Raw genomic sequence first — 15685 nt, 5'->3', positions numbered from 1 at the left:
TGCCGCGCTACCGTACGCATCGTGGACACCTATGTTGGACGCGTTGCCGTACACGATGCCACCGTATGCGACAACCTGGTTAGACACATCGAGATGGTTAAACGTGTTGCTGTACCCGCTGTGGATCATGTTGGACGTGGTGCCGTGCATGCTGTCACTGTACTGCGAGGTATGTGCAGGGATGGGCTGGTGGTAGGTCGTGCTACCATGTGCATCTTGCGGCAAGCTATTGCCGGAGGTATTGTAGTGAGTGATGCCACCGTACACTGTGGTCTGATTTAACGTGTTAGGTCCTACGTACGCGTTGTCGTGCCCCGCGTGCCCCGTGCCCTGGCCGATGGACACAGTATGAGTGGAGGGGTGGTTGAGTCCAAAGAAGGTCAGAAGCTCTTCAAGAGTGTCATCGGTAGCGTCACTAAGAACAGGAAGATGCATGGAGGGATGCATGATGGAGCGAGTTAAAGAGCAGTCTTGCCGCTCCCAGATTAAATACTGGGAGCGAGGTGTCAAAGCGTGCACCAACAGAAAAGCTTTGGATGGAATATAAAGAGAGGCTACCCAGTCCACACACCCTTCTTGCCTGTCACAACCAAATAAGGAAGACTGCGAAACTCGGATACTCACAAAGCAACCTAACGAAATCAACAGTCCAAATCTCGAACTGACCAGAAGAACGCGAGAGGGTTGTTCTCGGGGAATCTGCCGGTGTAGCGTGGTCCCGCCAACTCAGTGTCACGCTTTGACCCAAAGCAAATCGCACCGGCCTTGCAGAAGGTCCGGTCACGTCCAAAAACGGGTAGTCGGGGAAAGCAGTGTCGCCGAGCTCCCTTCGCTTGTACCGTGGCTATGTCGCTGTAGGGTCCACCCGGCATAATCCTACAGTGGCACAACATTCGTAGTAGCAGACATTGAAATGAATGGACCTGCAAGATCGTCCTCGAACTCCTAGGCATTGCACAAAGAACAATGTGTCCCGCGGAGGGCCTTCTACTGGTGTCACCGATGAGCACCAGTTCTCCTCGATAACTGGCAGGGATAATGTCCGCGCTGAAAATAGGTGGTGCGCCGCAGAAGCTAGGGAATGGACTGGTTCCTACAGACAGACTCGAGAACAGGCTCAAAATCGCACAGCTCGCACGAGGACAACGTATGTCTCTCGCGATCATAGGCAGCTACACGGGGATGGTCCTTTGGGTACGTGAGTCACTCGGCCTGATTGCACCGGTTAGAAAACGGCTTATTAGATCAGAAGGTACACACCGTGTGTTAGCGTGTGTCCCGACATATTCTACAAAATTGGGGTAACCCGACTGTTCAGAGATTCCATGGAACGGCATTTGGCACCTAAAGATCGTGAACGATATTTCGCCACGAGAGATCCCACTGTCAGCAGACTCCAATCCCATGTCCGGCGGAGTTTGGCCCTTGCAAGAAACCTGATGGCGCCTATCAGTGTCTCGCAAGGGCTCTCTGTTTTCCTTCAGCAACAGCTATTGCAAATATTTCAACAGGGGGCGGAACCGCCATTGAATGCCCCTCGGGTGTCCAGAACGCAACCACCGAGTACCTGGAAGATTTGCAAAAAGAATAATTTCGCCCCCTGCAATTTTTTATGGCTAGCACTATACACACATGAAGAACACACCGTGCGAGCAAACGCGGAACTTACGGCCGACGTCTTAAACACCAAGGTACAGAAGCCGCCATAGGTACAAAGTAAGAGTGGAGTGCCCCCCGTTTATGCACCTCCAACTATCCTCCTCTCTGGTATGAAGGGACAGAAGTTCTCAAGTGGTTGTGTGAGAGGCACTGCGACAGCACGATTTCAGCACCCTCAAGCACTGTTTCTGGTTTTGCTGATGGATGTCAAGTTGCTCAATACGCTCAAGAATATTTACATGAGACTAACCGGTAGGGGATGGTCCAGTCGTGCCTAGCAATACCGCAGTGCATCCGGCGTATATAAGCATCTCCACACATCGTCAATGCTCAGAGTCGCCACACCAGTGGTCCGTACAAGACAGATCGGATCCCAGTTCTTCGATATCTAGCTGAACTTCCTGTGGGGAATCTTTATCGCCTGCGCCGTAGAGAAGGATGAAGAAAAGGCATTGAAACATCAAACGGGGCTGGCAGTGAATTTCCTGGGAACTAAGGTACAGGAGCGCACTGCGTCTCACGACAAAAAGTCATACAACAATGCTGACTATTACGGGTGGAAGGAACCCTACCATTCATACGATATACGCTGGCAATATTCACCGAACTTGACGGTCGAAAGAAATCTGCTATTACTTAAAGTTAAGCCGTACGTTTTCGTGCAGTCGAAAATGGTATGTCGGAGTGCCAGAACTGCTATGGGGTGCGCGATTACGGCCAAGTATTGAGCGAAGATGAGTGGAGAGCATTAGCCCCCAGGGGCCCAGACAGTCCAAGGGAATCGGTTTGAACGGACCTCTGGCAGGACTCTGTGACCACACAGGGAATTCTCCATCAGAACCATTCAGACGCCACCGCACAAGAGATTAGCCGTTGGTAGCCACAGCCTGGCAGACGGAAGTGGCGGTGCTAAATTTTGTTGGAGTACAAACTTGGTTTATTACTAAGCTGATGGTCGTCGCCGAGGGGCGCGATACATGGGATCTCTCTCGTTCCAATCGGGTGGCTCAGGTATGGTGTCATACCTCGCTGACCCTTATTATCTGGCGTGCGGTAGTTACAAACTTTCTGACCCGTCCTACCGCTTCGCCAGGTGAGTTATGTTTCCCGCTTGTCTAATCTCCTTTCTGACCCGTCATAAGCCATAATAGCCGTTTTTCTTCCTCCTATCATTATCAGCTATCTGGCTTGTCAGTCCTCGTCCATGTTTTTTTGTCTTCTCAGCGTCATGAGGTTTCGCCTTTCAGAAGGGTTCCAGTTTCGTCGTTCTCGCGTTTCAGCTACCAATCTACCAGTTTCACTTTTCCTTCGTAGCGCTGCCCCTTTCGGTACCTGTCCGAGTCGGCGTGCTTACTCACGCTCCAAACGCTATCTGTATCCCGTCTTTGCTTCGAGTGCCTCGACTCGTTAGACCCAACCCTAACAGCAAGGCCGGAGAAGGCCCGTCGATAATTTCAAACAGGGACCTACGTTTGGACCCATTGTTGTCCTCATGTACAGGGTTCCATTTTTTGACCAAACAAACTGAAACCCGACTCGGACTTTGGCATATGTATTAAAGGTCGTCGCCCCCCACTGGTGAACTTTCCCGTCAACAATCACTGACCAGGTTCTACGTTATTCTCACTGAACACGCTCTAACCTAATGAGCAACCGTATACCCAACTAGGCTCCCAAAACTCAGCTTGCTTATCCTGTTGGCGGCCATGAACGAGCTTTCTGATGCACGAGCTGAGTTGGCTCGCCTGCAACACAGGGAATTGGAGCTCCTCCAAGAGTTCTTTGATGTCCGCAAAGCTGTAGCAGCTCAGAAAACTGTGATCGACGAGCTGATCAAAGCAAGTTGTGTCCCGTACATCGATCGCCTTCCAAACGAGTTGCTAGTACAGATATTCCTCCTCACCAATGAAAGGGAATGTTTGGCTAGTGTCTCGCGCCGTTGGAGAGCCGTAATCGTATACACTCCTAGAATTTGGTGCGAGATCAACTTGGACACCTACTCATCATTGCCGAACTTGTCGAAGTTGGAGTCGGACCTGAAAAGAAGTCGTCAAGTCCCTCTTACCATCTCACTTAGTTACTTCCGGTCACTAGAAGTTCTTTTTCCTCACGTGGACCGCATCCATTCCCTTCAGATCTCCGGTGATGCCCTGAGCATTCTCGGTGAACCTGAACACCTGACATTTCCCTCTCTCAATGTCCCGCCAACGATGTACCCATGCTTCCCTGCCCTGAAGTGTCTACACCTACAGGGATTCGGTGGCCCTTCCTATGGTACCTTACCTGGCGCCTCTTCGGGATTAATATCTATTGCTGCTGAATCGTTGACGGAGCTGTCACTCAGTGGTGCTACCCCGGACTGGGTGTTCCACCTAGACAGTATCCACTTTCCCGTTCTTCAGTCTCTCACGCTTCGAACCAGTGATCCGATCTCGTTCTTGGAAGCTATTGTGGCGCCAAATCTCAAACGCTTTGAATTTACTGCGGTCTGTAGCAGATATCTCAGTTGCAAAACATTTAATGGACCTACATCGAAATTCGAGAATGTCCACTACCTTGTTTTTGTTCTGGCCCGTGAACCGATTGTCGATGGTGTTGCATTGAAACTAGTAGAGGAATTTTGCCGGGTATTTCGTGGCGTGCGTCATGCAAGCATTACTATGGCCTGCCTGGATCCACTGTTTTCCCCTTGCAGGGCGGTGGGCCGTCCAGATGACCTCCATAGCCCTATCGACAACTGGCTGCACCTCAAAAGCCTCGAAATACGAGATTTCACTTCCATTCGAGCAGAATCTTTCCAAAATTTTATGGATTGGTTCATAGCAAACTCTTTCGAATATTTTATGGATTGGGTCACGAAGCGCAAGAACTTGGAGCACCGAAGGTTGCATGTGAAACTGATATATGTTAACACCGGCACCGACTATCTGATAGTCCGGAGGACTTTCAACGCCTCGAATTCCAGGCTCCATCAAACATTGCAGGAATGCTGTGCATCAGTGGAGTATCGCACTGCAGCGTCTTCTCAGATTTATCTCTCTACGTCACCATATTCGCGGCCATTGGTGAGTGAGTCGTTTTTAATATTTGAGCCTGGGCGTTAATGTTTCATTTTCATCAGCCTTTCCCTGTCTTTGGAGCAGGTTTGATTAGTTAAACCGAGTCCACCCACTGGCACGGATGTGTCCTGCTAAAAGAATGGATGTGATACACGCCTGGCTCCTCATTCCTGTGCTATACTTGGTGTTATTGAGTTGTGAGTGTCTAACGTCTTGCCAGCAGAGCCTTTGCTCATCGTCCTGTAACCAATGGTTCTAGAGTTCCTGCTGAGATGGATTTCGGATTCTGAGTGATTGCGTCTGTTATTAGGTAGCCATGTTGTAAGTCACGATAGACATGTTGACTTCCTTCGAGGTATAGGGTGCCAATTTAGTTAAAAGTTGAGCACCGTCAGTGATGCGGGGGCAAAATCAATTGTGGTATACTGATGTATTAATAGTATCTTTGACGCAAGGAACAAGTATTGTGGCTCTTGCGGTTTCACTTCTCCTAGCGACGACAGGGCACCGAAAGGCAATTGTATGTAATTCGGAGACTACTGACGCATTATGTGTAGATGTTAGAGTATCTACTGCTTTCTACTCACGAAATGATCATCAAATGATTAAGAGGGATGTGATCGATTCCAAATGCAGCTGCGGCCTGCGATGGCAGGCAAAGGGAAGTGACCCAAAAAGAAAACAGGTCTTATATGTCAGGCCAACATCCAACATTATGCGAGAATTTTCTGCCAGCCAGGATCGTTATAACGGGCGAAGAGAAGAGCTAAACCAAGTGGGCATTGGGTGGGGTAGTGCGCATCTAAACTCGGTACTGCGAAGATCCACGGGTGGCTGTGCCGCGGCGTGTGTGCTTACATAATAGGCTCTCCTGCTTTCGTTTTGTTGAGCTGAAATTGAGATTCGACGCTTCACGCCAATCAATCCTCAGGTGACGTCTAGTCTTTCAAACTCATATACGTCGCTCATAAGTCCAGGTTCTCCGTTGATACCAGTGGCGTGCCATGCAAACTCTTTCCGATGCACGAGCCGAGCTAGCTCGCCTGCAACGCAGGGAATTGGAACTTGTCCAGGAGCTCCTTAACGTCCGCAAGGTTGTAGTAGCACAGAAAGTCGTGATCGACGAGCTGATCGAGTCGAGCGTCGTAACATACATCGATCGCCCTCCAAACGAATTGCTTGCACAGATGTTCATATTCCTCCTCTCCGGAGATCAGCGGAGGTGGCAGAAATGCTCATGTTTGTCCTGGACGCCGAACCAACGCCAGCGGGAGCGGGACCACCTGGCTAGTGTCTCACGCCGTTGGAGGGCTTGATATTGTGCATTCCTAGTATCTGGAGCGAGGTCTGCGTAGGCTACTACTTCCGACCAACGTTGTTGAAGTTGCACTTGGAAAGAAGTCGTCAAGCTCCTCTTACCATCTCCTTCGGATGCGGATACGGACCGCCGAGACTAGAAGTCGTCTTGCCTCACGCCAATCGATTTCATACGCTCCGGATCTGTGCTGCCGACGACGCCAATGCCTTCCTCAGCAAAATCGCCGGTATAAGGCTTCCATCTCTGCAATACCTTGTCATAGACGCATATTTGTTGGCTGACGACTTGCTAACGATTCGTTCATGGGCTCCTGCCCTCAAGCATCTAGAACTGCGTAGATGGAAGGTACCGTCTCATATGGCCCTTTCTCAATTCATCGCTGCCGAATCATTGGAAGAACTGTCACTCGTAGACGTTACTATCACTGATTACCGAGAATTCCGCAGCATGCACTTTCCTTCGCTTCGGCGCCTCGCACTTGACATCCACCTACCTATGTCATTCCTAGATGCTATTGTAGCTCTAAAGCTCACATCTTTTTACTTTACTGGACAACATTGCCTAACGCCGCGCTACGGCATATCTATCGGAGATGAGTCGAAATTCAACAATGTCTCCCACCTCTCTTTTGCTGCATCCCCCTATGGAAAGACGGCTAGCGAGAATGCTTTGGATATGTCCAAGAGACTTGGCCGCATATTTCATGACGTATGTTACGCGACCATTCATGTGGACTACGTGTCCACGTTATTCCCCCCGTCGAATCGTTGGCGAAACAACCAATGCCTTATCGACTACTGCTGGAAATTCCTCGAAAGCTTTGAAATACAGGACTTCACTCTTAGCTCTATCGAATCACTTGAATGTTTAATGGCTTGGCTCACGTGGCGAGAGAACTCCGGTCAACCAAAACTGCATTTGAAACTCTTACACAAACCCAATGCTAACGGCCTGGTGACACTGGACACTTCCCACATCCTCTATCAAACATTGAGGGAATGTTGTGCGTCATTGGAGTTGGATCGTGTTCTGGTCTTTTTCTAGGTAGTGTCTCTCTACAACGGTGGGTTCACTGTTGTCGGTGAGTAGGTCACTTTGCATATTCAGGTGCTGGCGTTAAGCTGTCATCACAGGTTGCAAGTGTCGCATAGAGCCTTCTACTTATTTTCCACTAACCAGCAGCCAGAGTTCCTGTTGTATTGCAAGTTATGCTTCGAATTCTGAACGGCTTAGTGTCCCTTGTAAGGTTGACTATACTGTGAGTGGGTCCAAAAATGAATTCGGAAACTTTACTTCTGAGTGTATTGGTGTACTTTGGCTCCTTGGGCTGACACCAGGCACACTGGGGTTGTGGTTGAGTGGAGTGAGATCTCATGAGAACTAGAGAGTTGACTCAGTCCTATCGACAAAGCAGCTCTACGTTGGGGCACCGAGACGCGATAATCATCGGCCAGGGTGGAACCCAGCGCCGTGGAGTATAATCAGTGTAAACTAAGACAACAAGTGAAGCCAAGTGCCTTCGTAGCGCCAGCTAGTGTTAATAGTATGAAACAGCAGAGAACAAGCAGCCTTAGTGAAAATTGCCGATTCTGAACAAAAGGCTTGACATCAAAGTGGATTTCTGATTCTACTCAGCAGTGGAGTCATCACGAGAACAAAAACTAAGACAAAATCATAAAATACAGTGTCTCTGAGAGATCTAATACTTGAAACGATAACAAATACAAAGCAGGAGCGATACAGAGAAGAAGGGATAGTGTTCAACTTGTAACAAAGCATGTCAAGAGCAAATAGATGAAATAGGTTGACCAGGTAAAATGTTGATTACTGCTTCACGGAAATTGACGTGAGTGCCAGAGGAAGGGCAGGCAAGTGAGTGTTCACGCTGTCGAGACAAAGTGAACGTCCCAACGGTTTTGGCCATCCAGCGAAGGCGACAGTCCTGCAAAGAACACGTTGGGACCGAGGAGATCGACCCTTTTCACACCCTGCGCATATTCGCGCGGGTCAGCGCGTGTCCTAGCTCTGAAATACTCAGAGGCAGTGCTACTAACCGTAGCCTCCTGGGGAGATACACCCCGGTGAAGGGCCTCACGGATTCTTACCAGCACATCGGTAACAGTTACTCCGCGGGGGTTCGAAACCTCGATAGACCAGCAGGGATAGTGGGCAAAGCGGATACATAGACACGTTACAGGTCGGTTTAGAACTGGCTCCAGGAGGGAGCTAGGCGAGCAGCCGTTCCGCAGGCGTATGTATCGCACGTCCTGTAGGACGTTAAAGTATATAGGCGGTATCCCAGAGTACGAAAGTAGTGGGTTTAGAGCCAGAATCCCTGGTGCGCCAGTGGGTGGATCATCTGGAATTAACCGAAGAGTCACGAATCTGAACGAGGTATCAGATCGAAAAGACGTACAGTGCGTGGGGCTATAATATGGTGAGGAGTTGGGGTGGGGCAGTGACACGGTATTCACGCGCGGAGCACCGGGTAATACCCGAGCCGGTGATGCGGAGGCGGCACCTTGGGTGCGGACAGAGGTCGCGGAGCCATGACCATACGCTGTTGGTGTAAAATACCCGTAACTCATGGTATGTGGGGAAGAGAGTAAAGAGAAATGAATCAAGAATCTGGATGGATGGAAAGGTACGTAGTGTGCTGGGATGACTCGATGCAAAATCGCGGGGGTATAAGTACCCGCCAGAGGCGTCTAGTGTTTGTACACGCGCCCATTAATTGTGCTGTCTTCTGAATGTCTTGTGATAACTGATCGAACGACGGGCGGGGACAGCGAAGCTCGAGCGGGAGCCTCTAATTGGCAAACGGCGGCGCATCAGATTACGCGCGGCGTCGGGAGTACCATAAATGGACAAATGGGCGGGACCACTAAACCAAATATGGAAGGCGTCGGGAGCACGCGCTGATGGCGGGATGGGCGGGGGAAAATCAGTCCTTATCACCTGCGCCATCAGAGCTACGATTGGCCTAGGCTCGAGTCAGCATCAAGTGAACATTAGCGGCCGCGCGACACTCAGTCAGACCGACGTGGGAACCAAGCACTTGAGCGACTTTTGACTCGTCGGCGAGTCACCCGGGAGCGCGAACTTCTACTCTGAACGCTTCAGGAAAGTTACTGTAGATTGAGACCGTGAGCTTCTTATGACTCCTGACGCGTCATACTGAAGGGCGGTGTGCTAAGCAGGTGCAGGGTGATAGTATTCCCCACCACCTGCATAAGGACAGATGCAGAACCTATGATTCATGTAGCTCATTCCTGTAGAAGGACCGTTTACCACGAACGTTGTCGCTGCTCTGGATAATCGAGTCCGTCTCTCACCTATGTTATTCCACCTTCTTTATGTAACGACAAAACCAGGATGACCAGATAAAAGGCGTAGTTTGTCCCTCAGGTGGTTCGTTTTGGTCAACGGACAAGCTCACCCCATCGATGCCAGTGAGCTGTGGCTAGCTAGGGGAAGAATCGAAAAGAACTCGTGGGATGCGGAGAGTCCTCGAATGTCAAGGCCGATACGACGCAAAAGTTTACGCTCGACGATACGATCAGAGCGAGGAGGGTGAATCCTAACTCAGCACCGAGTGTAGCGAGATCGAGTTGCTCTTTCTCGCCACAGTCCCCACGCCGTTGGATAGCTGTAATCGTGATCACTCCCAGCGTGGTCAATGATGTCATACGGACCCTCAAGGACCCTCAAGGAGAAATTGCAAGTTCTTCTCAGGAAGGCTGCGCGCTTTTGGCCGATAGAGCGTCTCATGGTACTTGATGCCGCCTTGTCCAACGAATCAATGGCATAGTTTTCCGTCTTTTCTATTAAGTCCTCAGCAAGATTAACACCTCCTTTCAAGAATGTTCTCACTATGAATGCAATACGGACGCTTGTTTTTCCTTCGTCTCGAGTATCAACGCACGCCACCTGCCCCCATGCATATGCAGTTTTGGATTTCTTGAAAGGGTGAACATGCTCTACATCCATTCATCCCGTTGTCACCACAGACAAATCGATAAGCTGCAAGTTACTGACGCCACCAATAGCTGCACACTTCTACTAGGTAATACCTACAATCTTCATTATCTTCAAAATGCCCACGCTCCTGTAGCCTCCCCGAATACTTTAGCGGCTCCTTCTGTGCGTTTTCAGGCCCCATGCTCGCACGAACGCAGACTTCTATCGAAATCCAGTGGCGTTCACCACATCGTGTTCGCTGCGAACTCTGGAGCACATTCATTCGCGTATGTCACGCAAACATCATTGTAGCTGACACCTTTCTCCTGGTTACCCCACATGGGCAGCCAGTGAGTTGGGAGGAAATGGACCTACGGATTAATGAGCGACCTTAGAAGGCATAGAAATGCGCGAATTCAGTTGGGGCCAGCGAGAACGGTAGGGCATTTTCAAATTCTGACTGTCTCACTAACATGAGTTTGGTTTAACGGAAGTTAGGTTCGAAATCCCAAGATGGCTGCAGAAGTGAGGTCTGCGGGACATTCGATTTTCATTTAGAAAACACTGCAAGTGGAGTAGCACTCCAGTGCACTCCTAGATATATCCCTCTAAGTTAGGAGACAAGTTATAGTAAGTAGGTCGCTTCCATGAATCGGGGAAGGGGGTTAAAAGGCTATATCCGTCTAGAGTCCTCGCTCCCCTGTTTTCGCCTGCAATGAGGACTCGGGCCCGTCCCGCCAGAATACGGACTCGTCGTGGGGCCGGCTCTGGGTACTGTAATTGCACGACTTTATCATGTCACTTCATCAATGTCTAACGCGCTCCCGCTTGGCTTGACGCAGCGTGCTTTCATTCGACACTTCAGGGAGTGGACGGTCACCGTGTCTCTAGTGCATTCAAGTTCTGAATGATATGTCGCACGAAGATCATTTATATCCTCGAGCCCCAAGACACACGAGGTGGATTCCAACGCTAGTTCGGGGACGGTGCGTTGAAGCTAGTCGAAAACCCCCGTGATCTGTAAAGTACTTACATTGACCTCTTACCTCATGTTAAGTGTAACTTATGGACCGAGACTCAGCCACCCTCACCCAGTGTCACCGATATCCACTGAGGGAATGTTCGGAGTGTCTATAGTTCGGTTTGCGAACCTTCCGAAGGACGCGTCGGCTGACATCAGCAAATCATAAGTCTGCTTAACCGTGCTTGACCACTTAGCAGCACCTGTCAAGCACGTAAATAGCATAAGCACGTTAAGCACCCACATTGCCAAGCATGCATGACCGCTAAGTAACTTGGCGAATGTTTAAGTGCGACTCAAGTAGATAAGCATCCCAAGCAGCTAAGTTACTATGGAATTTGAGCATACAATCAAGTATGCTACAAGTACGAATCTGATAAAAGTGAAAATGCATGATGATCGATAAATCTGTTCATGTAGAAGGTGGTAAATGTGTCGTAAGAATGATGCAGCTTTATGGTTCTGGGAATGGGGTGGGTGCCATACAAGGGGATGAGGTGTGCCACATGATATATGGTGTCTACGTGTATGACAGCAGTGGCCAGGTGACGATTTGCAGTAAGGGCCGGGTGTACAATCCACATCCCCATATCCACATCTGGGTCATCCCTGACATGGTCAAACCACTGCACTACTGTGCATGGGTAACACTTGCTTTGGGAAACGAAGGAAAAAAACCCAAGGATACACACAACATCCAAACCATGCATCCCCTTCAGCCCTGGATTAGTATTCACAAATGCACAGTCATACCAGGGTGGCCCGTTCTGCCACGAATGACACGAGCGGATATACTCACACTGCATGCCACCAATACCACTGATATCACTTGGTGCATAGAATAGTGCAGCTGCAGAATTAATGACAGTGATTTTGTTGCCATAGATGGGGCACTCAGATAGTGGGATGTCACAGAGATTGCAGTAGTCTTCAGCGTTGGCTTGTTGAAGCAGGAACTCCTCCAGAATGGTAGGGAGACGCGATAGACTGAGCTCAATTGCAAGATCTGTCACAGTTCTGGCCTGCTTCATTTCTGAATGCAAGAGGTTGATTTTGTGAGCTGCTGCACTACTCAGGTTAATAAGGTACATACGGGTGGTGCGAGCAAGTTCAACATGTGCCTCTATGGATGTTGGGCAGTCCACAGCCTCACCATTGTCTTTGTTATGGGGACTGGAACCTAGGACCTGTGACGTACCGCCGTTCTCTCTGCCATCTGTTTACTTCATGTGAATATGATGAAAATCAATATGATCATCCAATGACCAACCTTGAGTCAAAAGGAGCTGCATAGTTGCCATGAGGCAGTTTCCCTCTAGCATCCCTTGTTCGTTGAAATCCCTTCGAGAGGCTGCCAACTTATCTAAGTGCTGATTGATAATGAGCATTTGGCCCAGTGGCTTGTTACAATTGGTCCACCAGTATGGGTCCTTCACAGCATCAATATGCTTTGATTCGGTGATTGATGTGCAAAGTCCATTCAGTGCCCCAAATAAACATATAAGATCAGGGTAGTGTTTCATTGCATGCTGGCACGGTAAGGAAAAAGTTTGAATGGTACCTGATTGGCGAAATATTTCCCGGTACTTGTGAAAGTGGTCGATGGTATCTTGAATTGCAACCAAGGTTTCTTCAGTGAGGACATTGCGATGGACCAGGTATGTGAACTCCAACAAAGTGCGAAATGTTCGCACAACCTCCGTTGGTACATGCCCCTCAATGGCAGGTAGATACACCTATGTATCGAACGTTAATGACAGACTGTATAAACAACCTGATCTAAAATTACCTTCATTAGTGCCTTTGAGTCGTTACCAGTCCACTGTTTGAAATGACAGCCCTCAGGAAAGCGATGGAGCCCTGCGAAAGGCGCAACGGCCATGATTCTAAGGTATCCTACATGAGGAAAGAAAGAAACGTAAATTAAAGCAGACGTACCTCTGGTCAATATCATCTAAGATTGCATTCGCCTTTGTTGTGCCATGCATGGTCTTCAAATAGCTTTCAACCCACTCGACCAAATGATCCTTGAACATCCCTTTGATGATCTGGTGTAGTATATCAGGGGCGATGAGTTGGTATATATTGGCACGGGGAAAACTGCTGGTGAATGGCTGAAATCAGTTTTCAGGACACAGGCACAGTGGAATCTAAGTGAAACAATACTTACAATTGTATCACCCACAATGCCATATGCATCCCATAAGGTCTTGAGATCAAACTCCTCAATCAGCGCTTCTGCATGTTTGCGACTCCAATAAAGTGCATCAGTATTGAGTTCCTGCCTCATCGCAAGACATCTGAGATTCTAGTTAGTTGATAGTAAGAGTTGGAAAGTAGAAAAACATACTTTGCACACCACCCTCGCACAATACATGCCAGAAGGACTTGTTCCTCATAATTGGCGATATAAGGGCTGAGTCCAAAAATTATGTGGTGATAGTGTCCATCACTGAACCGCATAACAGTTGGTTTGGTCATTGCAGGCTTGAGATTTCAAAGGATATATGCAAGTGATGAATGAAAGAGTTGGCAGCAGAATTGTTGGAATGTGTCAGTGGGCACATGCTCTTTGTCAGCTACAAGTATATCTCTCATTAGTGCCATTACTTTCCTATGTATCTATCAGATGCACTTACTATGTGGGATTGCAAGGAAAGCGATGAGAGCGACACTATTGTGATGTGCACAATGAACTTTGTTGCTCATGTTACCTATTGAGAGGTAGAGGGGATAATAATTGTTTTGACCGGTTGCAACTGACACAGTCATCTTGTCACTGCCAAGGATGATTGGAATGAAGGTTGACCTGTGTGTGGTTGAATCACGAGAAATTATGTCCTGTTATTTGCATGCCATTAGTACAGTGCTCAGAGACATAGAAGATAAAAGATGCACCGCTTGAGTCCACACCCAATCACCAGACATGAAATCCTTAATGGCAGAGGAACGAGGATGAAGGGGAAAAGGGCAGCAAGCTAAGACGAGCACTTGCCTTTATTGGATAGAGCGTTGAGAGTAACGGTATTTGTAAGAGAGCTGTTGAGGCTTGTAGAGTAGTAAAGATCAGTTGATTGAACTGAGCTAAGCTGAGGGGATACGGCAGAAACCCCTTGGTTTATATACATGCAGGTATGTGCACAGACCAGGTGATGCATATAGTAAGTAAAGTTACTATCTACTATGTATAGTAATGAATGTCATGGAATGCCGTAGAATAAGTGGAGTAAAGTGACATCATTGTGGAGTCACTTAGAAAGCATGACATCATATGAGTAAAACTCATCTAATAAGCAAGTCTAGAACCGGTAATGAGAAATACCATACACCGGTATTTTCAACACTCCCCCTTGCTCTAGAATGGTAGGGTAAGAAGACCAAGTGATGAGCGATTTGTTTCGAACTTCTGCCAGGTAAGAGACTTGGTTAAGCCATCGGCTTTTTGTCGGTCTGTCTGAATATATTCAATGGCGAAAAGATTGTCTTGGACACATTCATGAACGAAATGCCACTGGACATCTATATGCTTGGACCGACCATCTGAGACTGGATTCTCAGCAATAAAGTGAGCACCCATATTGTCACAGTAGAGAATTGTTTTCTCTAATTTGAGGTCAAGTTCATCAAAAAGCATATTTAGCCATTTGATTTGTCTGGCAGAGTCACATAAAGCCATATACTTGGCTTCAGTTGATGAAAGCCCAATGGTTTTCTGTTTGCACGATCGCCAAGAAATAAGGGAGGTGCCAAGAAACATGGCATATCTGGTAGTAGAATGATGAGTATCCATATTGGCAGCCCAATCAGAATCAGTGAATCCAAAGATGCGAGATTCAGTCCCAAAATAGTAAAGCGCAAGTTTTGGAGTAGATGCAACATATTTTACTATGTGCAGTGCCTTTTGTTTGTGATCTTCAGTTGGATTGGCCATGTATTGCAACATGTGAATGACCACGAAAGCAATATCTGGGCGAGTCCCCAAAGCCATATAAAGCAAAGATCCAACGATAGATTGATATTGGGATCAAAGTGAAGAGGAAGCTTGATAAGAAGCCTCTGGTTTCTTTGGTTGGTAGCCAGATGGAAGTGGAGTGCGAACATTGTGTGCATTCTCCATTTGGAATTGTTTGATCACCTTTTTGATGTAAGGGATCTGATCCAGGTAGATCTTGTGCTTTGCATGGTTTCTGTGGATCTGAAGACCTAGATATTCTTTACATTCTCCTAGATCTCTTGATTCCCATTTCTTCATAAACTCATCTTTCTTTGCTTTTAAAAGTTTAGGATGTGATCCTAAAAATAAACCATTGTCAACATAGACGAGGAAAATAACCATGCCTGCATTGGATTTAAAAATATAAATCCCTGCATCCACTTTTGATCGAGTAAAGCCCATGCAAAGTAGGGAAGCATGTAAGGCTTTGTTCCATGCTAATGCTGCTTGCTTTAAACCATAAAGAGTGTGCAGCAACTGATAGACCTTGTGCTCTTGACCTTTAATTTTGAAGCCTTCAGGTTGTTCCATGTAAATTTCTTCATCCAAACTACCATAGAGGAAGGCAGTTTTGATGTCCAGAGTGCTCATTTCCCAATTTCATTGAGCAGTGAATGCAAGTAATATCCACACAGTCTCAAAACGAGCAACTGGTGAGAAGGTATCTTCAAAAT

At 47.9% G+C, this 15685-nt stretch overlaps 5 protein-coding genes across 5 annotated transcripts; 1 reads left to right on the top strand and 4 right to left on the bottom strand.

The window, feature by feature from the left end:
• Nucleotides 1–573: 573 nt before the first annotated feature.
• On the bottom strand, nt 574–1632 carry F5J12DRAFT_255214 (uncharacterized protein). The gene is made up of 2 exons (XM_051738600.1): nt 1261–1632; nt 574–1212 (listed from the first exon to the last, which is right to left on the bottom strand). The coding sequence occupies exon 2, from the start codon at nt 1164–1166 to the stop codon at nt 642–644; it is 525 nt and encodes a 174-aa protein (XP_051597912.1). The 5' UTR covers nt 1167–1212; nt 1261–1632; the 3' UTR covers nt 574–641.
• Nucleotides 1633–3121: 1489 nt separating this feature from the next.
• F5J12DRAFT_845236 (uncharacterized protein) lies at nt 3122–5166 on the top strand. The gene is made up of 4 exons (XM_051746310.1): nt 3122–4724; nt 4781–4789; nt 4823–4915; nt 4978–5166. Exons 1-3 carry the CDS (start codon nt 3366–3368, stop codon nt 4865–4867), a joined length of 1413 nt encoding a protein of 470 aa, XP_051597911.1. The 5' UTR covers nt 3122–3365; the 3' UTR covers nt 4868–4915; nt 4978–5166.
• A 2471-nt stretch (nt 5167–7637) lies between these two features.
• Nucleotides 7638–8199, bottom strand: F5J12DRAFT_845228 (uncharacterized protein). The gene is made up of 2 exons (XM_051746309.1): nt 8091–8199; nt 7638–8024 (listed from the first exon to the last, which is right to left on the bottom strand). The coding sequence occupies exon 2, from the start codon at nt 7813–7815 to the stop codon at nt 7645–7647; it is 171 nt and encodes a 56-aa protein (XP_051597910.1). The 5' UTR covers nt 7816–8024; nt 8091–8199; the 3' UTR covers nt 7638–7644.
• Nucleotides 7638–8817, bottom strand: F5J12DRAFT_845226 (uncharacterized protein). The gene is made up of 2 exons (XM_051746308.1): nt 8453–8817; nt 7638–8395 (listed from the first exon to the last, which is right to left on the bottom strand). The coding sequence occupies exons 1-2, from the start codon at nt 8622–8624 to the stop codon at nt 7917–7919; spliced, it is 651 nt and encodes a 216-aa protein (XP_051597909.1). The 5' UTR covers nt 8625–8817; the 3' UTR covers nt 7638–7916.
• Nucleotides 8818–11376: 2559 nt separating this feature from the next.
• Nucleotides 11377–13945, bottom strand: F5J12DRAFT_906624 (uncharacterized protein; the record flags this gene model as incomplete). Its single annotated transcript, XM_051748802.1, has 10 exons — nt 11377–12050; nt 12111–12233; nt 12288–12753; nt 12807–12903; nt 12956–13131; nt 13188–13317; nt 13368–13504; nt 13583–13596; nt 13657–13858; nt 13916–13945. 10 exons carry the CDS (start codon nt 13943–13945, stop codon nt 11377–11379), a joined length of 2049 nt encoding a protein of 682 aa, XP_051597908.1.
• Nucleotides 13946–15685: the final 1740 nt, after the last annotated feature.

The sequence above is a fragment of the Pisolithus orientalis genome, assembly GCF_024613125.1.
Source record: "Pisolithus orientalis strain OTSU chromosome Unknown F5J12scaffold_25, whole genome shotgun sequence".
In the NCBI taxonomy this organism is placed as follows: Eukaryota; Fungi; Basidiomycota; class Agaricomycetes; order Boletales; family Pisolithaceae; genus Pisolithus; species Pisolithus orientalis.
Note: the sequence above shows the minus strand (reverse complement) of the source record. Positions and strands in the feature narration are given on the sequence as shown.

Bases quoted from the DNA above. Each gene is read 5' to 3' on its own strand.
- F5J12DRAFT_255214 (XM_051738600.1), bottom strand. From the start codon at position 1,166: ATGATCGCGAGAGACATACGTTGTCCTCGTGCGAGCTGTGCGATTTTG.
- F5J12DRAFT_845236 (XM_051746310.1), top strand. From the start codon at position 3,366: ATGAACGAGCTTTCTGATGCACGAGCTGAGTTGGCTCGCCTGCAACAC.
- F5J12DRAFT_845228 (XM_051746309.1), bottom strand. From the start codon at position 7,815: ATGCTTTGTTACAAGTTGAACACTATCCCTTCTTCTCTGTATCGCTCC.
- F5J12DRAFT_845226 (XM_051746308.1), bottom strand. From the start codon at position 8,624: ATGAGTTACGGGTATTTTACACCAACAGCGTATGGTCATGGCTCCGCG. The intron at 8,396-8,452 runs GTACGTCTTTTC...GGTTAATTCCAG, and splicing joins ATATTATAGCCCCACGCACT to ATGATCCACCCACTGGCGCA.